Source organism: Leptopilina boulardi, unplaced genomic scaffold (genome assembly GCF_019393585.1).
Source record: "Leptopilina boulardi isolate dan_hultmark-lab unplaced genomic scaffold, ZJU_Lbou_2.1 LbouV2_38, whole genome shotgun sequence".
NCBI classification, from domain to species: domain Eukaryota; kingdom Metazoa; phylum Arthropoda; class Insecta; order Hymenoptera; family Figitidae; genus Leptopilina; species Leptopilina boulardi.
The window spans coordinates 1,560,911-1,584,694 of NW_026137951.1; the positions used below are offsets into that span (position 1 = coordinate 1,560,911).

General features: G+C 28.7%; 3 protein-coding genes and 1 long non-coding RNA gene across 8 annotated transcripts; 1 reads left to right on the top strand and 3 right to left on the bottom strand.

Moving 5' to 3' along the window:
* The first annotated feature begins 327 nt into the window (after positions 1-327).
* On the top strand, positions 328-2,881 carry LOC127288041 (uncharacterized). Its single transcript, XR_007843978.1, has 2 exons — positions 328-444; positions 2,569-2,881. It is a non-coding gene; the product is annotated as an uncharacterized LOC127288041 (long non-coding RNA).
* LOC127288023 (regulatory-associated protein of mTOR) lies at positions 2,525-11,234 on the bottom strand. Of its 3 annotated transcripts, none has more exons than XM_051315214.1 (21): positions 10,830-11,234; positions 10,611-10,713; positions 10,157-10,398; positions 9,945-10,091; positions 9,505-9,749; positions 9,304-9,404; positions 9,078-9,211; positions 8,615-8,998; positions 8,452-8,526; positions 8,099-8,356; positions 7,588-7,987; positions 7,312-7,353; positions 6,866-7,011; positions 6,698-6,795; positions 6,523-6,622; positions 6,243-6,403; positions 5,991-6,161; positions 5,638-5,894; positions 4,991-5,152; positions 4,637-4,919; positions 2,525-4,559 (listed from the first exon to the last, which is right to left on the bottom strand). In XM_051315214.1, exons 1-21 carry the CDS (start codon positions 10,986-10,988, stop codon positions 4,361-4,363), a joined length of 3,867 nt encoding a protein of 1,288 aa, XP_051171171.1. In that variant the 5' UTR covers positions 10,989-11,234; the 3' UTR covers positions 2,525-4,360. The 3 variants fall into 3 exon arrangements, with proteins under 3 accessions (XP_051171171.1, XP_051171170.1, XP_051171172.1); XM_051315213.1 differs by having other exon boundaries at positions 4,991-5,155; positions 10,830-11,233; XM_051315215.1 differs by lacking the exon at positions 7,312-7,353 and having other exon boundaries at positions 4,991-5,155; positions 10,830-11,233.
* Positions 11,235-11,561: 327 nt separating this feature from the next.
* LOC127288042 (uncharacterized) lies at positions 11,562-15,484 on the bottom strand. 3 transcript variants are annotated; one of them, XM_051315246.1, is made up of 7 exons: positions 15,128-15,483; positions 14,387-14,553; positions 14,124-14,289; positions 13,473-14,042; positions 13,113-13,403; positions 12,833-13,041; positions 11,562-12,383 (listed from the first exon to the last, which is right to left on the bottom strand). In XM_051315246.1, exons 1-7 carry the CDS (start codon positions 15,183-15,185, stop codon positions 12,345-12,347), a joined length of 1,500 nt encoding a protein of 499 aa, XP_051171203.1. In that variant the 5' UTR covers positions 15,186-15,483; the 3' UTR covers positions 11,562-12,344. The 3 variants fall into 3 exon arrangements, 2 of the variants coding, with proteins under 2 accessions (XP_051171203.1, XP_051171202.1); XR_007843979.1 differs by having other exon boundaries at positions 12,242-12,383; positions 12,717-13,041; positions 15,128-15,484; XM_051315245.1 differs by having other exon boundaries at positions 12,245-12,383; positions 12,724-13,041; positions 15,128-15,484.
* A 3,465-nt stretch (positions 15,485-18,949) lies between these two features.
* Positions 18,950-23,671, bottom strand: LOC127288198 (eukaryotic peptide chain release factor GTP-binding subunit ERF3A). The gene is made up of 7 exons (XM_051315503.1): positions 23,207-23,671; positions 22,297-22,493; positions 21,991-22,111; positions 21,112-21,574; positions 20,685-20,991; positions 20,169-20,601; positions 18,950-19,853 (listed from the first exon to the last, which is right to left on the bottom strand). Exons 1-7 carry the CDS (start codon positions 23,448-23,450, stop codon positions 19,810-19,812), a joined length of 1,809 nt encoding a protein of 602 aa, XP_051171460.1. The 5' UTR covers positions 23,451-23,671; the 3' UTR covers positions 18,950-19,809.
* Between the last annotated feature and the right edge of the window lie 113 nt (positions 23,672-23,784).

The window sequence follows — 23,784 nt, forward strand, 5'->3', positions numbered from 1 at the left end:
GACACCCTGTTTAAGGAAGTTCTCTCCCTCCAACGTCAGTCAAATCAATGCCCATTTAAGTTTTCATTTGTATCACGTAGTACTAGCTCAACGCTTGGCAACGTTGGATTATATTTCCCCCGTTCCGTTTCGTGTCGTCTGCTATTGTTTGATTTATTTTCGTTAAATAATAATAATAATAATTTATTATTTTAAAAATCTTAATTTTTTATAAGAAAATTCAAATTATTATTCATTATTATGAATCTTTGAAGAATATACTATTATATGTATATACTACTTATATTACTTTCAAATTTCGCGCTTTTTTTATACCTAACCTACAAGATGCAACGTTGCCAAGCGTTGTGCTAAGTAATTTCTGATTGTCAAAATACAGTGTTTTTTTAGACAAAATAATTAATTGTGAGCCTCCTAAGCCAGGTCTGATCAATTTTATTAAAAGTAAGTGAACATTGGCTATTAAACTTTATGTATATAAAGTTCCAGTAATATCTTTTCGTCAGATTTTTCACAATTTGAGATTTCAGACCAAAAAATTCAATTTCCCATAAGAACCCGTGTTAAATGTGAAAAGAGAAAATTATTTATATCTTTTGTCAAAATCCACCTAGACCTCTAAAAATTTAACTACATCTTCTTTAAACCATTATCTATCAGTTTATCAAGTTTGATAATTAACTCTTCGTCATTTCTGTTTGCGAGAGAACTTCCTTAATAAAAATTTTGATGCCTATAAATCAGTAAAAAATATTACTTATCTGTTGACTAAAGTGTTAAACTTATAATTTATAATATCAATAACGCCTGACAAACGATGACAAATGATATGAAGAATGAACGATGAAAGCAGGTAATAAAAAATATACCTTTTTTTTCCCCCTTAAATGCCAATTTCGTCGCGCCTCAGTCTTGATTGGGAGTCCCACATCAGATAATCGGCGATCCAAAAAGAAGATTATTCGCAGCCAAGATTAAAAAGTTTGCGCATCAAGGAAAACACTTAGTAGAATGACCTGTAAAATTAAATGGTTCTTCCAAACGAAATTCAATTTCGATCAAATTTCTTTCAACCGCATAGTCAAAAGCTATTTATAAGGATCTGAAAAAAGAACAAAATGAACAAAATTAAACAAACTAAAAAAAATTTAACTTCGAAATATTATAAAAGAATATAACAAGGGATCGAGAGAAACTTTAAAAGAATTTTTTAATTAAACGTTACCCTTTCACTCTTCCTTTCAATTAATTTCTTCAGAATTTGAAATGGCTAATTTCTCAAAAGATATCCTGACACCTGACGAGAAAATTGCTCTCTTTCTCTCTCAATGAAACCTTTATGCTAGATTGTAACATTTCATAAATTAATTATAATCATTAATAACAATTTGATAACGTCAAAAAATCATACATATTTTCAAATTATATAATTTTAAAAAATTTACCTAATTCTCAAAAAATAAAAATTCCTATAAAAATTAAATAAACAAAGATGAGTTTTACTTAATAAAACATAAACGCAGTGATGTTTTACAAAGTTATAAACATAAGATTGATGAAAATCCGACATAATTTATCCTGATACCATAAACATGATCGATCACATGAAAAAATCAGCAGAATAATGTTAATGTCCGTTTCTGATAAAATCTGACGAAACCAGCAACGGAAACTAATCATTAAAAACCGGTACGTGCTCTTTAGAGTGTTACAGGTTTAAAAAAAAAGTGAAAATAAATTTACAAGCTGGAAGAAAAACAAAATATGAAATTCTTTAAGTTCCATATAGAAAAACAAAAATAAAAATAATGGAACAACAATTTTCGAAGTGACATTAACAACAATAATTAGATGCAAGAGAAATAAAAATAAGGAAAATTATTATTTTTGACCATATTCATAAAAAAAAGAATTTTTTTTTTTTAAATTTCACTTTTCATTTATCAACAATTTCAAATAAATATTAGAATAAATAAGAATTATTTCAACAAAAAAAAAAGTGATGTGCTGCAAATTTTAATAGAAAAACTTTTGAAATTAAAATATATTTAGCTTCGTCAACTTTTTAACTTCCGCGATCAATGAACTGTTTCGATTATGGAATAAAAATAAATAAATATCAACTTAATACTTGCACTCTACATACATAACGAAACCTTGAGTTGAAGCGATTGCACCCCTTAGTAAACATTTGGGTCGCTCACCTCACTATCTGGCCAGCGAGCAATTAGTTATACAACATAATGATCAGTGGCCTTTATACACTTTAGTTTACAGATGCTGTCGGGAACAAATTTTCTCCTTGATTTTTCGCCTGAAGACGATAAAAAACATTAATGAGAAAATTATCTCTCACAGGCACGAAAAAAAAAATAAACTACTGTACAAGATTCTTCATTTTACTTTCTTTTTAAAAACTAAAACTATTTAATTCAAAAGAAAATAATTTTTTTTTGTATATAGAGTATCATTAATTTTACCATTATTTTCCTTATTTAAATTTCTTTTGCAATTGTCATACAACTATGTAACATGATTGTACTTTTTTTATTATTTTTTTTTTTTTAGGCAACTATTTACAAAGGCGGTACATTGTGACGTGGAATATCGTGTTCCTCTACTGATATCCCTTACGGATTTGTGTACTTTGAATTATGAATAATTAACGCTTAAAGAGAAATAACACTTTATCGAATAAGTGTTCTGTACATTCTACACAATACCCCATGAAGTTTTACATTTCGATATTCAAATATTCTCTACCTGTATTATTTTTGCCAAAAAAATACATATTATGCAACTTCGTCACTTTTATATATCTATTATAATATTCCCTGTATAACTATCTACAATAAATGTACGCATTTTATACATTATTATATATGCGAGTATGAAACATCCTAAGCTTATATAAGCAAACTCTAAATTCTAATGTCAATTTATATTATTCTAAAGAGAATATTGGCGTGCTTCCAGCTATTTTTTTATTATATATATATATATAAATATATATTTGCAAAAGAATAATTAGAAAAGTTACAAAACTATGCATTCGATATATAATTTAAATCATTAATTATCACAGAACTTGTAACTGTATCAGAAAAATAATGTTGCCGAAAGCATTCCAATCTTAACTACCAATCTTTTTCTTTTTTTTTATACAATTAAGAAAGGATGACTCCTTAGTCAAGTTAAAAGCGCTTCAAAAATTTTCACAAAAATTAGTCAAATTAATTTATTATAATCAAGTGGAGACTATAATAGTCGCATTAAATTTAGGTTCCGAAGAATGAATTTTTTTCAAATCGATATATATATCAAGTCAGATAAAAGTAAAAACTTGTTTAAATGCTAAAGGCTTTTCATGTTTTGAAATATTGAAGCATTCTGAATATTGAAAGCGCTTTTAATGTGATTTGAATTTGGATTTCATTCGATTCGTATATCACAAGATGAATCTTTATTAGTTATAAATTCATGAGAATCATCTACAAATTACATACATTAACACTTTGGCCTTTATCAAGATCAAAATGCTAAAATATGATTATCATGAAAAAAATAACTAATTTTATATTTTACGACGCATTTTTTGTAGTTATTTACATTTTAACCGATTATATATAATTTACATACGTACACAAACAATTAATAACGTTCACAAAAACGCATGCGCACGCACATTTTTTTTTTAAATATAAATTGTCAAATTGTTTTTTTTACACAGCAATATTATTCGATAATGCAGTGCATGTAAAATATCACATCGATCATGAAAAGATCGTTTTTTTTTTTGTTTGATTGACGCGGTTTATAAAAGCGCGAAGCTTTGTGCAATAACAAATTTTTCTTCACAGGCTCGATTAATGTATAGTTTTTCACAACTATACTCTTTTGTGTTCAATAATGGAATTATATTTTATTAATATAGAAATAATGTTAAAGTAGAATTTATCCACAATATATTCAACTAAAATTATTACTTTTAACAGCACAGTATTATTAATACTGGGAAAAATTTATTTAAATTACTTTGGAACGAATAAATTTAAGAATAAAACTATTCTTAATTATTTAAGAATTTTCTGATATATTAAAAACATAAATGAAAATTATTATTTTAGATTATGTTCATTTTGTGAGATTCTAGTCAAGGACTTTTACAAAATTAAAATATTTTCCAATTTCTTTACAAACTTGTAAAGATATTCGAAAAAAAAAATTAAAACATTTTGTAAACATCCGTGAATTTTGTAAATCATCGAAATCCTAATGACAAAAGTTGAGTCGATACCTGTGAAGATAAACGGGTGTATTAGCGAATTGCGTAATTCTATATAATTTCTATCTCCGATAGTCATCTTCGTGGTTCGGAGGCGTACACGGTTATCGAACTGTTATCAGCGCAACCCGTGGCAAGAATAACGCGATGTGGATGAAACTTTAAAGAATTGACGGAAACAATTCGTGTACCCATAAAGCCCTCGTGCAACTTGATTGAATTTAAATGCTGACCAGATAAGTTGTAAATATTAATACATTGATTTGCTGCGCCACTAAAAATGCATTTATATAAATTTTTTAAATTTTCTTCTTTTAAATAAAATTGATGATAAAAATTTATTGTACTTACTTTGCGAAAATATCAGCGGCATCATGTACAGCAAAAGTTGTAATATTTTGTGCAACTTGAATTGTTTGTATTGATGAATTTTTTCTGAGATCAAAAAATCTGACATCACCTGAGGAAGATGCTGTGACGAGAGATTGTGGAGGACCTTTACTCTTTCTGAAAAATGTTCCCAGCACCCAAGAATTATGCTCTCTCCAGGTCATGACTCTTGCTTCTGAACTTGGCAGTCGACGATCGAAGAGTCGTACGGAACCATCACCGCAACCAATGGCCATCATTGCTCCTTTAAGAAATTAAATTAAAAAGAAATATATATAATACAGGTTTATAAAATAAAAAATTAACTAATCTCACCTGTATCGTCTGTGTCTATACACGTAACACAAGAATCTGCACCTGTTGTTATATCCTGTTTTTTCAATTCTGTATTTGCATCCCACAGTCTAACAATTTTTACTTCCCCCGTAACAGCCAAAGTTAAAGAATGTTGTTCCCAGTTAGTGATAAGACCTTTCGCTGCTAAAGATTTTTGCAATTAATTCAAATAACTCAAATGAGATTTCTTATCTTAAAAAGAAATTAAGAAACAATGAGCGAACTCTTCAAAAATTTTATTATCAATCGAAAAATAATTACTTACCGTATAATTAAAAACAATATGTATTTACAAAAAATTGTAATTGTAAACAAAACACATTTTTTTATGTTAAAAAAGTCAAATGAAACTTAAAATAATAAAAGTCGCGAAATTAAGTTACCGTGCAAAATTTATAGCTAGATTAGTTTTTATTAAATAAAAAAATAAAAACCAAATAAGAAAATAAATTGGCGTCTTACTTTCTTATTAAAATAAAATAAAAAAATATTCAACAATATTATAATATAATAATATTTAGTAAAGAATATTATTTCAAAAATATTTTTATGTTCCGAGAAAAATAAAACAGAAAAAAATAATTTTCAAGAGGAAATAAATAAAAAAAATCAATGTTTCTAGTTACCTGGAGGTCCTTTGTTAGCCAGCTGTGCATCTGCTAATGCGTGCCATGCCGTTAAAAGAGTTGGTTCTCGACCCAGCATATTGTAGGTAAAATAATTCTTCCACATTCTAATGGTACCGTCATCCGATCCCGCCATCAATAGAGTAATGTCGTGTGAATTTATAAATTCCAACGCTGTCACACGCGATGTTTTGTTACCCTTACTTGGAGGCATTGGATGATACATGTATTTCGATCCTGTATTCCAATCCCAAACTCTGTAACAATAAATTGATGAATATTTTAAATCAAAATATTTTGTGAAATTAATCAGTAAAATCTTTTTTTTTTTTCCTTCAAAAATTAATACAAACCCAACGAAGTCTTTACACGCCACTGCAAGATGTGAATCAAATGGATGAAAAACAAAAAGATCTGGTGGTTGAGGACTTCGCACATGAAATACTTGAGACTCAAGTCTTCCGTGTGCTATTTTGTTAAACTCTTCTTTCGCATCGTTCCGTTGTTTGCGATTTCGTAAATATCTGAATACAATATAATCGTTGTAGTTTAATACAAAAATTAATTTTAATTTTTATAATAAATAAAGTTATAGAAAAACATACCGCCATTCTCGTTCTTGATGTGCTTTACTTTCGACATCATACAAAGGATCAGTTTCACATTCTAAATTGACCGGTTGGGCAAAATTAGCACAACTCCATTCCAAAAATTGTGAAGTTATCAATGGATTTTTTATCGGTGGTTCATCGGTTTCTTCCGAAATCTAAATAAATTATTTATTTATAACAAATTATTTGTATAATATAATAATTATGATACACAAAAATAGTTTGACAATTTTTTACGAATACGAGAAAAATATTTGAAAATAAATTATTTTACCGTATTGGGCACCGGTTTTCTAGGTCTATTGGCATGAGGTGGAATACGTGATCGAGTGAGATCAGAATTAACATTTGGTGGTGATTCGCCTTTGCTATTGCTAAAAAAAATTTATCATGTAAATAAAATTAAAATACTGGAAAATTATTATTACTATTTTCTCAATTTTATTTACCTGAAATAATTTGTTCTATTCGAAGGCGATGGAGGAAGAGATAGTGAAGACGATATCTTAGCTTCCATCATTTCTTTCGCATTTGATGATTCTTTCACCTAAAATTTTATTCAATTACATAAATAAGTAAAATTATTGAGAATTAATTAATAATAATTAAATTAATACCTGACTACGAATATGATTTGTCACTTTTTGTGACATTGAAGCAACTGCTGGATGAGGATCATTGTCAAGACCGCATAAACCGTGCCACAATTTCATATATACACCTCCGTAAGCCAAACTTGGTAAACTGCCTAGTGAACTGTGACCTAAAACAAAAATTCAATAAAATAAGAAAACGAATCTAACAAAATTTCTTACACCAAGTTAAAAGAAATATTCGTGCGCAACATAATGATGAAGTTTAATGATATTTATTTTAGAATCAAATTTACAAGGAGAAATTATTAAAAATTTTCTTAAAAACAATTTCAATATTTTCCAGAAGAATAAAAATCTAATAAAAATTAACAATATTTTTCATTTAATTAAAGAATATTTTTCATTATAAATTAGAAATAAATAAAAGAAGCATAACAACATGCATTTAATTGAAAATTACACATTACCAATTGATTCGCAAGGTTTCCTCACGAACTCCCAATTATTTCCTATCATGCAAGATGAAACAAGAGAATCATTTCTCCACTTAGAAAGTGATTAAAGTTTCTTAGAAAAAGAAAATGTTTTTTTTTTCTTTGCTATTTAAAGAAAGAAACGGGAACTTACAATTTTTGTATTTATAATCGAAGATTTAAATTCGATATTTGTAGTAATTGAAAAAGAATAAAAGAAAATCTTGGAGTTTGAGAGAAATAAATAGAAAAACTTTACAAATTTCTTACCCAAACTGCTAATTGATGATACTGAAGAGACGCGTTTAATTCGATCTTGATTAAAACCATCAGGCGTATCTATTGAGGCGCTATTAGGAGAAAATACACTTTTTAATCTATCTTTTGAATTAATTCTTCTCATTCCACTGAACGGAGAAAATGTCTCAACAACAAGATCTTTTCCTCTATTGTCTTCGGCAATTGCGAGTGTGACAAATAAATTTTCAAAATGCAATACCATCCATTGTAAAGCTACCACTAATTCCTTTCTGACTAGAGGGGACATGTCATATGTTACTGTATTAATGAGAGTCATTGCTATTATTTGGTCAATGTTGTTAGCATGTTCACTTCTTTTTGTTACACTGTTGATAAATGTTCCCAATGCGTAAACGCTAGCAGCGCGAACCTATAAATTTCAATTATTATTAACTTTCTTTATAGACGAATGGGAAATTAAAAAAATTCTAACAAATTAAAAAGCAAGAAAAAATTATAAACTAGAAATAAAGAAACAAACCTCAGGAATTGGGTCTTGAAGTAAAGTATAAAGCTTCTCGTGTGCAATGTCTCGAACTCCACACCATCGAGCTTTATCATAGTTATGCCATAGCCTCCCAAGACATAAAGCTAACCACTGCCTCAATAAAGGATTTGGATCACTTAATTGTTCTAGACAAATAGAAACTAAACTCCCTTGCAAAGCAGCTTCTTGTCCTGGGAGATAATTATTCACAATGCAAGTGAGTACAAAAGCAGCTAATGTTCTATGTTCACTCTGTAAAAATAAATAGTAATTTTTTAAATCATTGAAAGCAACTGTAATAGAAGACCATAATTTTTTCATTATTAAAATAAAAAACAAATATTTACAGGCACAGAGGTATCTTGAAGAACAGAAAGGAAATACTTGTGACCATTGTCACGCAACAAGTCAGCTTGGCATGTCTGTAAATAATAAATTTAATTAATTTTCATTTTACAAAAAAAAAAAAACCCAACGTTATAAATTTCAAAATTAATTAAAAAAAATTACATTGTCAACGGCAAGTATTTTTGCCCATATAAATACGAGAAGTGGTCTTAACTCCTTGGCATTACTCTGCAATAGTTTCAACACATATGGAAATATCCCGACACTTAAAGCAAGATTAACAGCCCAGGGGCCAAGATCAAGAAATTTTCCTAAAAGTTCTAAAGCTCTCAATCGATGAACTTGACTTAGTAAAACTTGCAACACTATTGGAAGTTGTTCAGGTGGATTACGATGTTTTGATCCAATTGTAAGCCACACTTGAAAAGCCGTCAATTGATCTTCAAAAAATGGAGAATGAACAAATGGTTTATTCGATTCTAAAATTCCTGGAAGCTGCGATAGACAAAGATCAAGCGCCAAATCCCAAGCCAACCACATTTGATGCTATAAGAAAAATAAAAATTGTAAATTACCATCTTTTATCAAAAATTGACTATTGTATTTTATTAGAAAAATTTGCAACCTGAAATGTGGGTGGTAATTTAGGACACGAAACTGGAGTACAATCGTATGAGCGGAGAATTCTTTCGGCTAATAGAAAATTTCTAAATAAGCTAGCAACTAGTAAATCTTGTCTAAATAGCCTCTGAAATAATTCTGAAACAAACAATAAAATACTTTAATATATATTTCCGTTTTAAATTACTTTTTTTTTTTAAATTTAGAACGTTAAAAAGAATTTAAATTACCTCGAGGTAGAGTATTCCAAGCTATTGTATCCGTAATAGCTGTGAAAATCCAGTTTAATTCCCCAAGCATTGTTCTTCTATCAGACAATTGTCCAGGAATTCTAAAATATTCATACATTTTAATGAAAATTATTTAAATAAATAAAATTTACATCATGAAAGTGTTGGGGGAAAAAACCCTATAAAATATACTCTACTTACTTTTCAATAAGATCAAGGGTAATTTTAGGTATTAATTTCGCAGTACTTTGTGCTATAAACCAGCGAAGGGCAATTTTAATCGGCGTAGTAAGACAAGCCGTAAAAATATCTGCCGGTAAATCCGGATTCATTGGCAAAATTTGATTCGCAGCACACGCAGCTAATTGAATACAATTTTTATAATTAGGCGGTGTGACATTTGGCGTAACCGCGCTACGATTTTGTTGTGCTGCTTGTTTCTCCATCTATAGAGAATCAAAAAAAAAAATTATACTAAAATGTTTACATATTGAACTGTTTTAAAATATTTAAAACTAAATTGTTCATTTTAAATTTAAGCTGTTCCAAAGAGAATGTTTACAGACTTTAAATTTAAAACTGTACTATTTTATTATTATTAAAAAATGACATTTATTTTTTAAAATGAAAAAAGTATATACCTCGAATTCTTTTTCATGTTGTTCGGCGAATTGCAAAAATGAATCAACAATGATTCCGGCATTCGAACAATCATACACATAAATACTCGGAGCACCCATCCATGTTTGTAAATCATAAACCGAGAGTGGAATGTATTGAGTGTATGTCTGAAATATAAATATTCAATTAAATGATAATAAATTATGATTTTAATAAAATAATGTTTACTAACCCTATTAAAAACCCAAATTTCTCCATTGGTAGTGGGTTTTGGAACTCCATGACCATTATAATGAAAAAGAACTCTCTCTTCTTTTGCATTTCTACGTAAAGATGTGCATAATTTCTTTACTTCCTCAATAGTTGGATCAAGACTTTGTTTATATCTTGCACGAGGTTGCCATCGCTCATATTGTTTTTGCAAATTTGATCCAATCATCTCCAATGCTTTTTGAGGACTCATTGAAAGTGGATCTAAAGTGCAAAATATTAATTTCTTTTAAATTCTGCCCACACCCCAAACATTGTTGTTTATATATATATTAATTATAAAAAAATGTAATAAAAAAAATATATATATAGAAAAAATTAGATTAAAGAACAGGGTGCGCTGAAGTAGCTTAACCTAAAAAACATATTACATAATGATGACAATGACAACTATGTAAATAAAGAAAAATGCTAACCGATCCAACATTCGAGACGAGCGCATGGTTGTGTCTTGACAATATCTGGAGGGTCGACGCCCACATTTAAACATAGCACCAGGGCGACGCTCACAGTTTTCATCTGCAAAAGGTGTAAAAAAAAAAAGATAGGACATGGTCACACACACACACACACTCGTTATCGATTAAAATTACATTTTCTCATTGCAATTTTATAATAATCATTACATCACATACCCTTTCTTTCATTCTCCATCCTTGGGGCATGGAATTATTCCCCTCGATGGATACTGTGTGCCTCAATTTGTTGAATGCCAAGGGGATTTTCCAATCATTAACCCTGGCATGCCTTGATTCCTCGTCTTCGCGGCATGGCTTGGACACTACCAAAGACATTGTGCGCAAATAATCGTCTATCTCGATAAAGTTGTATACTAATCGCGCACTTGTCAACACCGGGATCTCATCTTGTCATTTGAGATTGCTCACAGTTTTTATTTCAATAAAATCCCACGCGGCCACAACTCCGCCAAAAATTTCCGGGTACTTAAAAACCAAATCAGTTTATACTGTACATTATTACACTGACTCAGATATAGGAATTTACTGGTGTCGCAGACTGTTGCGTCTACCTGCTTCTTTATCGATGTGAAAATAACCCTTCTACTTATCGGTAAGTTGAGAAAGCACCCTTTTTTACCGGCCCATACTAAACATTGATCTAACCTCAAATTTTGCGGACATTAGCAATAAGCGTGCTCTAACAGGAATAACAAAAGTATTTTTGAATTCAAAATTTTTTAAACTGTTTTAAATAAGTGTACATACGAATAATTAAAATTATTGAATTATTTAATGTCACTAACAATGAAAGAGATGGAAAGCAAATTAATAATCCAACGTCCTTATTGGAATTTGTTTAGAAGGTATTTAAAAAATATTTTTTTTGTGTAAATTTTATAGCTTAACATATATTATATACATAAAGACTCTATACACATACATATAAATTAATTATTCATAGTTAATAATATGCCCAAGTCGTAGTGCTTGTAGCATAAATTTAAGACGATTTCATAAATTTCATACATGCAAAATTCTATAAAAAAAATTAATACAATAGTGTATTTACTGAAATATGCAATTATCTTCGTGTATAATTTTTGTTTTCTTTTTATAAAACTTTATCAGTTTAGTTATTTATTATACAAAGAAGATAATTTCAATTTTCATTAAAGGTTAGTTTAGTTTCTAATATTAAAACAAAAATATTGCTCTATTTAAATAAAAAATATTAAATTGCCAAATAATTTACAAATTTCTAAAATTCTAGTTCCAAAAGAATTAGTACAATTTTTTTGGATACTCATCTCGCACAATGTTACTCATTATAGTAAACATTCTCTTGTGTTTCATTTTCACAGCCTATGTATAAGTTTCTTTATATACAATTCATTCTCATACTCAGATATTTTTTTAATGTTAATAATTGTGCAGTAGATTGTTAAGTTTCTACTGCTGCGATTAAGTTCTACAAATACTGAGTCCAGAATTAATTTTTCACTCGAGTTTTTTTTTTTTTTTTTCTTATAAAAAAAGAAGTGTGAATCAACTATTAAATGCCACTAAATCGGCTTCAATTTCAATTCACAATTTATTATGTCTTTATGCACTTTTAGTCGTTTGGTATTCATCTTCCAATTATAAGAAGATCAATATTTTAGAAACATACGATTTTTCCTGATAGTATTTTCACTGAAGAATTTGAGAATCGTGCAGTGGTTTGTAACCCTGAAAAAAAGGAAAATCACTTATTAGCATATCAGTAAAAATGTATTTGTTGAAAAACATTTAAAGTGACGAGGACAATTCCCAGGTTGTTTTTTCTTTCAAATTGGGGATTGAAATTGCAATTGTGACAAAAAAAATATTTTAAATACATCTTTCATTCCCCAATTTCAAAGAAGATTATAATGAACTAGTGAATATTAGTTTAGGAAAATTTCAAGCTTTCTACAGTTATTGTAAATGCAAAATTTAAAAAAAAAGAGATGAATTAACACAAAAATGTTTTTTCTCTATTCCAGAACGTTCACAAAAAATAAATGAATCAAATTGTGTTACTGCTTGCATATATCAATTATTGTAGAAGAGATTGTGTGCTTAGTAAAAGTCAGTCAGTAGTTCATGCTTCCGTATTTGGGTGAGCGTAAAATTATCCTCTTAATTCCGGGTCTTACAGCATTATTGAATGAATCCCGCAATCTCTCTCTAAATGTTTTATATTCCATATCTGGATTGCTTTTGCCAAAATCAAAATCCGCCACTTCGACAGTAAATCTCGCTCTATTCTGTATGTAATATGCAATGCCGAATATTATCGATACAATGGCAACTAATGAACATGCCACTGGTACGACAATTACTGAAAGTTGAGGTTGTACGGTAGCTGAAAAAATAATTAAAAATATTTTAAAATTTACCAAAAATGAACAATTTAAAAATAATTTTGATACATACCACTGTATATATTTATCGTGAGTGGATATATTTGAGTACTGACGTCATTTTTAATAATCATTACTATCGTTGAGACGCTAGGTTCGAGGAAATAGTGAATTATCGAAAAGTTACAGGAAGGAAGCATTTCGGTTTCGTAGCATGTTTCATTTCCCGTTATGTTGTATTTGCCACGATGAAATGCAAGGCACTTGTAGAAAGGACCTGAGCCTGTGCAAGAGACATTGAGGGATAACATTTCCCAAGGTTGAATCCAATTTGTACCCTCGACTAATATTTTATTTATTGGAGCTGCAAAACAATTGTTATTAGAAAGAAAATCTATTTAATTACTGAATAATTTTAAAAAGAAAAGCCAACCTTTGACAGTGACTTCTTTATTGAAGTAACCGTAAGTCTTTTTAGGATCTGGTGGTATAATCGATGAATTCAAGCAAACGAATGGGAATGAAATATTCGCGAAAGGATATTGTGTAGCATTTGGCGCAATTGTCGACGTATTTGGAGAAATTGTTGTCGCTTTCGTTGCAATTGTCGTAGTTGAAGTAGGCCTCGGTGTTGTCGTCGACGAATTCGAAGCCGGTGTAGTGCTATTATTAGGAACAGTCGTATGCGAAGGCGTTGGAATCATCGTCGTGGTCGGTGGTACAGGTGTAGTTGGCGGTTCAAATGAAGCTACTATTAAAACTTCTATATTATGCGTAGTATTGACTTTCGTGAAATTTGTCTTAAAATTAAAATCATCTGTTTGACCATAATATTTGCAGTCCACAAACCAAAATGTAGATATTGAGGTTGCTTTTTTCTTCAAAAATTCGAGATCACCGTCTCGCACGTCGATTTTGACATTTGCTTCAGTCTCTGAAGATACATAAATATCTTCTAAAGTTTTATTTGATTGGACAATGGTCATATTTCCATTAAGAAGTTCTGGAAATTTTAATTTATATATATATTTGTAATTTGAAGAAAAACAAATTAAGTTAAGAGAGAATAATAAATTAAGCTTACGCGATACTTCAAATTCAATGCGACGACTTGTAATTGGTTGATACCAAACATAAGGAATAATTTCTTTTGATACTTGGACTTCCATTTCGTAAATACCGATAACATAGCCCTCTGATTGTGGATAACTGACTGTATAATATGCTGTTGTGTTTTTCGTTGGTTCAGTCTGAAATATTAATTTTTGAAAACAAACGTAAGAATTAAGAAGATAATTTAAAATTACACATAAAATAGATAAAAATTAAGAAAAAGAAAATACTTACCAAAAATTGATGTTTGTTAAATAAACCATTGTCTGACCATTGATAACGATAAGTTGAGTGAGGTCTTGAGCCATCTTTATTGTAAAGATCGGCTTTAAATGTTATTGACCCTCCCAATACAACTGGTCCATTACCAGAAAGTTTGACGATTTCGCCATAAGCAAAAACTAAAAAATGAAACATATTTTAATTTCCCAAATTTAAATAATAAACTTGATCTTATTCTATACTAAATAATTTTATTTATGCAAATAAAAAGAAGTGTCAAAGAAACAGAAAACATTATTTTTTACTTATATTATAAATAAAGTTTAAAAATTATGAAATTAACTCATTTTTGAAACATTAATTATTAAAAGCTCGAGTACAATAAAAAAAAAACTATTGAAAATGTTTTTTTCTCTATTAATTAAGATCTTTAATGGAATAAGTCAAAAAAGGAATTAAAGATCAAGATTATAAAGTCCTTCAGATAGAAAAATATTGATAAATATAATTTCATGAACGCACTTCTTTGCATACTAAAGTTAACGTAAAAAAAGTCTGTCAACTATTAAATAAATTCTGCCTGGGGAAAAAATTTGCATATCATCTTCTTAGAAGAATAGAACGTAAATAATTGTTATAAACTTACAACAAAGAGAAATTAGCAATATATTATATAAAAAAACAATTGTTGACATATGATACTGAGCTAAAAAACATAAACAGATGAAATATTTTAAAAATAATTATTCTTACCTTGAAATGAACCAAAAATTGCTATAATACTAAAATAGTATACAGACACCATTTTCATGATAACATTTATCGTGGAATTTTATTAAATTACGTTTCACAACTCCAAAGTGTCCACACCTCCTTTAAATCACCATTTGCACTGATTCACACTGTTCCTGTTTTTTGACGCACACACATTTGTGTTTCTTTTTAAGTAATGACAATCAGGAAGTCATCTTTAGTTCAATTTCAATAAAAGTAATATGTCGAAATTTAAGAATCATGTAAACTTTTTATTTTTTACACTATATAGCAAACTTCCATTGAATGATAATCATTCACATAAATATTCGTGTAAATGCGTCACAGTTCGTACATTTTCGGGTTTAAGGTTAGTTCAAAACGCAATTAATTGCATCATGTGAACACGTATTAATAGTCACGTGACATTATTCAACTGATTCCAACCGATTCCAAGTATTCAAATTGTTTTTAATGTTTCGTGACATTGTTATAAAAGTTAATAATTATTTGTATTAGTTGATCAACTTGGTTTTTTGATTATTAATATCAAAGTTAAAAACTTCAGATTTTGTTTAATTAGAAGATAATTGAAAGCAAAACATCAGAATATGTGAATCACAAGGTACGATAAAACATATTATATGCAAATGGATTTTTTTGTTGTTGTTTTTAAACAAGAATATTATTAATTTTTACACTTAATCAAATAAGTATGATATATTTTATTTAGTAAACATGTAATTCCATATATATAATTGAAAATTTTCATATAATTTTAGAATTTATAAAATTGTTTTCTAATGGAAAATAACAATTTTTGTTATTACAATTTTATAACCTTAAAATTGATAAATCTTAATAGAAAATGTTCATCTATTTTAAAATCTCTATTGAACTCATAAATTTTTATAAAAAAAAAAAACTAAACTATATTTTTAAATTGTTTTCATATTTTCTACTTTTAGAAAATATAACAAATATTTAAAAACTACATATTCGTAATTAATAAAAAAAAAAGTGAGATAAATGTTTAGAGGGGAATTGAAGATATCTCATTTATAGTAAACATCTGTTCATGTACATTTTTTATTGATAATATGAAAATGTGTCATCCAAATTCGTCGTTTTTTTTTCTTTTTGTAATGAACGAAATGCAGATAGCGCAACAAACATTTTTTTTTCTGTTTCTCCTCTATAGTTAATAATATATAGCTTTTATCTGTTTTGACTATTTGTCAATTTTTTTTAACTAAATATTATATGATCAGCTTTGTCTCTTTCTTTCATTCATACACGCACTCTCACTCTTTTTTTCTCTTATATAAAAAGGTAAGAAACGAAATTAGAATAATGAGCTTACAAGGCTGTCTCCTAAATGCATTCTAATGATATTCTAAAAAAAAAGAAATATTTAGAATTTGTGTGAAGCAGTCTCAAATATAATTATTTTAAATATAGTTCAAATCGAATATCTCATCGTTTCGTATTTTATTTTTTTTTTCTTCTCATTATCGTGGGTAATTTAATAAGTTATTTATTTATTATAATCGTTAGAGTCAGCCTTATAAGGCTTTTTTAAACGCATGAATTCGTGCAAGGAACATTTCAAAGATTTATCATATTTGTTTTAGCTACCATATGAGAAATTGTTGATATTGTTTTTTTCTTGACTCTCATAAAAATCTGTCTCTAATTTTATTTAAGCGATAAAGTTTATTCAAGAAAAATGAAATTTACAGTATACTATATATGCTGACTTTTATCATGGGCAGTCGTCAGCAATCACTTGGCCGGTTAGGGTAACATTTTTTTTTTTTCTTTTTTTTTTTTGGGCACTTTGATTGTGAAAAATTCGAATAAAACTATATAAAAATTTTCTATTATTTTTTAGAATAAAAAATTCAGTCTAAATCAATCTGTCTAAAGAATTGAATTTCACTACAAATTTGTGAAGGAGAAAATGTGTATTTAAAGAGTTTTGAAAATGATGCTCATATTTTTTTTTTCTTATCATATAATAAAAGAGAAAAAGTACAATAGAAAAACAATTTAAAAGGAGACGCAAGGACATATAAAAATAGGAATGTGACCCTGATCTGTGGTACACGTTAAGTCTCCAGAAAATCTATTCAATTTTCTTTTATTTAATTTCGATTTTCTCGTTTTTTTATTTTTTTTTTATTTTCAAGGGATTCTAAATGACTATTTTATTATTCTCTAAACACTGAGAAAATATTTCTTTTCATTCATAAACTAGTGTATTTTAATGCCAAATGACGAACTTATCAGGTTTAGTAATTTTTCAGTTATTCATAGTAAATTAATTACTAATTGACTTTTATTTGGCAATTAACACTAATTTATCAATAAAATTGCATTAATTCAGGTTTAAAGATTGTCTAAACAACATGTCGCATCCACTGGCGTTATTAAAGTTGTCAATAAATTTTATTCGAAAATTTTTTTGAACAAAAGTCTTACATATAATATTACGTTTTACAATTTGTTATTCATTTGAAAAAATTTTGTAAACTTAATCAAATACATTTTTTTTTTTTTTTATTAATGATCAAAAATTCACTTAATATAAATTAAAAACAAAGAATAGATAAAATAGTTTTCGACCTGAATACATTGAAATTTGAAAATTTGTTAATTAAGGCCTAAATATATATTTATATAAATTGGATTAAAATTGATATTTTCTTAATGCATTTCATTTAAAGTGTTTTACAAAAATAATCTTGAATAGACGCCAGTTAATGTGAGACTCGATTTTACTGTCATCATTTAATTTGAATCCCCCACTGACATTTTACAATCATTAACTAATATTATTTTAATTAATATTATATAATAACAATGGGCTCGTTTGCAGAGCTGGGCACAAAATATATAAATTACATTTTAATCAAATCACAGTACAGGATTTAATGTAAATTGTAATTGAATCCAAATTCGAAGAAGCTTTAAAAATAACTAATAAAATTCTAAATTAATTTTCATTATTTCATCTTAATTATTGTACATATATATATATATATAATTATTTTTATTATTTATACAATTTTTTTCCTATTTCAAAGTTTCTTTGTAAAAAGTCTGCGTTTATAACAAAGAGGAAAATATTTCTAGTATTATTTAGCATTACAACTATATATATAGGTATATCTTCATCATTATTATTTTTTTGCAATTTATAAAAATGTCATTCAATTACAAAACACATTATCAAATGTGATTTGAAATTGAAATAATTAAATCACATTTTCTTTCATTCATTACCCAGCTCTGATCTCTTGCCATTCTTTATATTTTACAAGTAGATTTCCAGCTTATTCGAACGATATATTAACTTCTTGTTTGCCTTTTTCTAAAATATTGTAAACGAGTGAAGTTTTCCAACTGCCATTTTTTTTTTTTTTTTTTTTTTAATAAGAATTGTTCCCGTTACTTTTTAATTTCAGAAAACTTCGCAAAACAATTTTTATTTTATTTCTAAATTTAATCATATTGCCAAACTTTAAACAAATAACAGCCATCGGTGTTTCAGTGTCCATTGTCGTTTTTTTTTCTTTTTTAAAATTTTTTTTTAATTACGTAAAATAAGAATCTCGTCGCTCTTATGACTACTATTCTGCAAATAAATGGCGTTTTGTACCAAAATTTAGTACCGTTTGCACTTATCTAATTAATCTCAGTTTCAATAACGTCATTTGATTTGAAATTAATAGTTCTTTAATTCTTAAAAACAATCTATACACTGTTAAACAACGACTTAAAACAAACGAAGACTTCGTCAAAAAAAAAAAGATGAAGCTTGCTGTAGATTTGCATTTAATGACAATAAAATAAGAAACAGTACAATAATAATAATAATAATTAATAATAATAATAATAGTAATCATTTCCAAGTTGATAAATTATCGTGTAACACTAATTGTGTGTTTACTCGAAACTTTGTCGGTACCTCTCCCTCATATTTTTTTTTTCAATTATCCACCAATTTCATGATAACTAATTAATAATACAATAATAATAATAATAATTCACTTGAAGTGTTTTTTCTTTTCAAGATGCATTATTTCTCATTCATCTCAATTATCTCTCTACAGAACAAAAATATCCCTTTCACATTGTCGAAAAAACTTTGTTGCTAGTTTATCATTAACCGTTTGTCGCGATATCTTAACATCTGAAATCGAGTGTCCTCTGTTTTTTTTTCTAGAAAAACAAAAAAAAAACATGGACAATAATCAGCGACTGATTTCTCTTCGTCGTAATCAAAAATGGCTTGCATTTAGATTGTTATATAGCTTTTTTTTCTTCGTATATATCTATATATATAATTCCCTTATATCTCTCTGTTTATTTTTATTTATTTATTTATTTTTTTTTTTTTCGAAAAAACGTCTCATGTATAAACCGGTGTGTAATCGTGTATGGAAGTGCAAACGCGCGCATAAATGTGTACATGTGTTCATGAGGTTTCTTTCAAATAGTTGCTCAATGTGTCACACGTATTTTCATTCATTAATCCTTTTTTTTTTTTTGTTTTAATTTGAATAATAACGCGTAATGTAAAGTTCGGCATGCTGTCGTTGCTTTTCTTCTCCTTCTTCTTCACATAATTATGAAATCCATTTTTTTTTTTGATCAGCTGTCGACTTTGAGCAAACTTATTCGACCACTTTCAGCACCTTGCCAATGGCAATAGTTTTATCTATGAAAGGATAATGAAAAATTATAGAATTATTTTATTTCTAATTGGAGACAACGCATAATGTCATCACTGTCGACCAAAGTAAATATTTAAATATCTAATAAATTGAAGTTATTAAATTGTTTTAGATAAATGATTGATAAATGAACCCATAGAAATTACATAATTAAAAAAAGAAATGTTTCCTAATTTTTTTATTTTCTGATTTGTTTTTCTTTTTTAAACCAGTGATATTTGTGCTACAAATGATTATTTAGTTACGATTATGATTGAGTAATTTTATAACTTTTTTTTATAAATGAAAAAAATACTCACTTTCATCCCTGAGGGTGAACCGTCCCATTTGTTGAAACAGTTTGAATTTTTCAAGGCAAATAACTCCCGCACATTCAATTCGCATTATTGCCACTTGATCTTGTTTGACGAACCTAGGTCTCGTTTTACTCTTGTCACCAGTTTTCTTGTCCACGAGACAAATCAATGCTTTCACAGTGACTTCTTCTGCGGCACAGTGAATATGCATCACAGCACTGTATCCCGCACAGATTATGCTTTTGTGTTCTAAAATTACTACTTGTGCATCAAAGACTTTGCCTGTCTTGATTGGATTATTACTATCGCAGAGAACGAAACCAGGACTCACGTCTTCCTCTTCTATGCCTTTTAATTTGATTTTTACATTTTCCCCTGGACCAACCGATGTCACTTCTTCGTCATCCGACCACAATTGATCAACGGTTACTGCCGTCTGTAAATAAACAAAAAATAATGACTAATTAATCTATTTTCATTTAAATTTATAAAATTTGAATAATGAAATGTTTAGCTTACCCTATTTGGCATAACAAGCAAGGATTGTCCTTTTTTGGCCTCTCCAGCTTCTACTTTGCCCATGACGACTGTACCCATATCCTTGTATTTATCAACAATGGGCATTATAAATGGTCCATTACTTTTTCGATTGAGCGACGGTAGAGAATCTATAAATGGTATGAAAGGCGGTCCGTGATACCAATTGCAAAGACTTTCGGGAATCGAATCCTTTAAACCTATACCAAGTTGACCTGAGACCGGCATGAAGGTTAAATCTTTTGCCGGATTAAATCCTAATTTACGGAGGTAAGGTAATATTTTGTCTCTGAAAAACAATAGGAATATATTAATTGCAATCTATAAATAAATATTTTTAAAAAAATTAAAATTAATATTATAAATAATAATTATTTTTTTAAAGTGATAAAAATGATAGGATACTGACCTACACTCGTTGTATCTCATTTCATCCCATTCTACCGTTGGGTCATCCATTTTATTGACTAAAACAACCAAATGTTTAACACCGGCTGTTTTAGCTAACATAGCGTGCTCTCTTGTTTGGCCGCCCCTATCGAAACCAGTTTCAAATTCACCTTTTCGCGCGGATATTACCAAAACTGCAAGATCCGCCTGCGCCGCTCCACCAATCATGTTTGGTACAAAACTTTTGTGTCCTGGCGCATCCAAAATTGTGAAATGCTTTCTCTCGGTTTCAAAATAAGCTCTACCGACCTCAACAGTTTTTCCCTTTTCTCGTTCCTCTTGATTCGTATCAAGAGCCCAACTTAGATACCAAGTTTCTCTGCTTCTCTCTTTTGCTTCCCTTTCATATTTTTCCAATGTTCTCTTGTCAACCATACCCGTGAGGGCCATGATTTGACCTCCAATTGTTGACTTTCCAGCGTCTGTAATTGATAATTTTCTTTAAATTGGGTAAACATTTTTCATTTTCAAATCTTTTTATTTTTTAATTCTGTTTTCTTTTTTATATTTATATTGTCTGTAATTTGTCTTTAATAATCCTTTTCCTTTTGACTCATATACAATTCATTATAAAAAAATATATATTTTGAGATAATTTTACAGATACAGAAAAATAAATTGTTACATAATTTATCTATTTTAAATGTATAATTAGCGGATAAGCTATAAACTTAGCATATAATTAGACATAAAAAAAAGCATTTACTGGATTCAAATCCAACTTTATTAAAAAAATAATTATTCAATTAAATTTTTAAATTCTAATTGTGTAAATAAATGCTTCTCGTATCGAATTCACTGGTAAATTCTACAGAATTGTTATTAGACTATTACTTACCAACATGACCAATAAAAACGACATTCACGTGTTCTTTTTTACTTTTAGTGTCTTCCGCCACTTTGACTAATTTTTTCTTTGGGATTTTAACAACCATTTCATCCTCTTCTTCAATATCAGCCTAAAAAGATATTAATTAGTACATAATTTAAAAAAAAGTTGAAAAATAAATTAAATTTAAATAATTAAAATAAATTTAGTCCTCGATCAGATGAAAAATAACACAATACATTATTTCTTTTCAATAAATATAATAAATTTTTGAAAGATGAATAAAAATAATTTTAATTTTCATAACATAGTAACCTCTTCGTTTTCAGGAGTTAAGAGAGGATCTGCATCAACTGCAGCCTCCTCCCAGGAATCAGCTGGTTGATGTTCGGGACTGGTGTTTAATGTTGGTTCGGTGTTGGTAATTTCTGGAGGCGGTGCTCCTCCTCCAGCTGGTGGATCCTCCATTCGCATGCTTATCGGATCAGGTGGAACTGCTGGTGCTGCTGTTCCTAAAAATATCAACATGTATTTAATATACATTTTTCAAATCTAAAAAGGTAAATATTTATTCTAACATTAAAAGTACCGTAATCTTTATATTCGTCTTAGAGGTCATATTATGTAAGCAGAGTATACTTAAAAAAAAAAAATTTCGGAGTTTTGGACTTTAATTTTAAATATTCTGATTTCTATCTTTATTGTTATTATCATTTTTTTAAATAATCATATTGAACAATGATTTAAAAAATTATTTCAAAATTTCGTAACAATTGCAATTAAAAAAAAGAACATTATTGTCTAACAATATCTAAAAATGAATATTTAATTTTAAGGACAGATAATTAAGTCTAAATACAGTGAAATTGGCCTAATTATACTAAATGTTTTAAAAAAAAAGTCATGTAATAGATTGAGGTTAAAGAAACCAATTATGGAAAATGCCTTTTCTGATAATTTGTCCAAGCAGAAAAAATTCAATTCAATTAGAAGGTGTAAAATATACTTTCTTGTAAGAAAGAAAAGAATGTAAAGTAGATGAGCACCAGGTGCTAAGTGGGTTAAATGTTACAAACACATACGTGATTCACAATATCAACATATTAAACTTAATGGGACGGTTTTGACGTTTGTCAACATTAGTTAAAATAGGTGTCAAAATCTTTATGAAAATTAGATAAAATACGATTTCTAGAACATTTGAAAAGAAAGTGTAACGACGAACCGTGATAAGTTTCGGGAGGCATGGAAGTGGCTGCAGTATCAACGGCAGTCATTGCTGCATCGCTGGGACTATCGCTAAGCGAATTTTGCTGCGGTGTGGAATTAATGCAGAAAGAAGGCACAAATTCCGCTGCGTTTACGTTAAGAGTTGAGAATTTGCTTTCGATGGATTTATCCTGGGCGGCAGTTGTATCTCCGCTATCTGCCTGCTGTTCCCACGAGTCCGGTGCTACGGTGTTCGCCATATTTATCACTGTTTCGGCACACCCAGACAATACTGCCGCACTTTATTTAACAAAAAACACGCGAGAACAATTATAGATTCCCTATACGTTCACGCTAATTAATGGGAGAGGCTTAAAAAAATAACTATTTATGATATTTTCCCTTATATTGCACACGCGTGTCGCTACTCCGCGTGTAGCCCCCGTGGTCTGTCTATTTCCCTACACCACTTCGCCGGAACTGCAAGAATCAACACAATATTTTGTTACTTCCTGTCAAAATACAACGTGAAGAAAGCAAGTTTTCTTTTTTAAATTTTACACTTGTTTATTTCGCGCCTTTTTTAATTTCTCG

Bases quoted from the DNA above. Each gene is read 5' to 3' on its own strand.
- LOC127288198 (XM_051315503.1), bottom strand. From the start codon at position 23,450: ATGGCGAACACCGTAGCACCGGACTCGTGGGAACAGCAGGCAGATAGC. The intron at 22,112-22,296 runs GTTACTATGTTA...ATATCTTTTTAG, and splicing joins TAACTCCTGAAAACGAAGAG to GCTGATATTGAAGAAGAGGA. The intron at 19,854-20,168 runs GTGAGTATTTTT...ATCCTTTCATAG, and splicing joins GTTCACCCTCAGGGATGAAA to ATAAAACTATTGCCATTGGC.
- LOC127288023 (XM_051315213.1), bottom strand. From the start codon at position 10,988: ATGTCTTTGGTAGTGTCCAAGCCATGCCGCGAAGACGAGGAATCAAGG. The intron at 10,399-10,610 runs GTTAGCATTTTT...TTTGCACTTTAG, and splicing joins TCGTCTCGAATGTTGGATCG to ATCCACTTTCAATGAGTCCT. The intron at 4,560-4,636 runs GTAAGTACAATA...ATGCATTTTTAG, and splicing joins GCCGCTGATATTTTCGCAAA to TGGCGCAGCAAATCAATGTA.
- LOC127288042 (XM_051315245.1), bottom strand. From the start codon at position 15,185: ATGAAAATGGTGTCTGTATACTATTTTAGTATTATAGCAATTTTTGGT. The intron at 14,554-15,127 runs GTAAGAATAATT...TTCATTTTTTAG, and splicing joins AATTTTTGGTTCATTTCAAG to TTTTTGCTTATGGCGAAATC. The intron at 14,043-14,123 runs GTAAGCTTAATT...TAAAATTTCCAG, and splicing joins CATTGAATTTGAAGTATCGC to AACTTCTTAATGGAAATATG.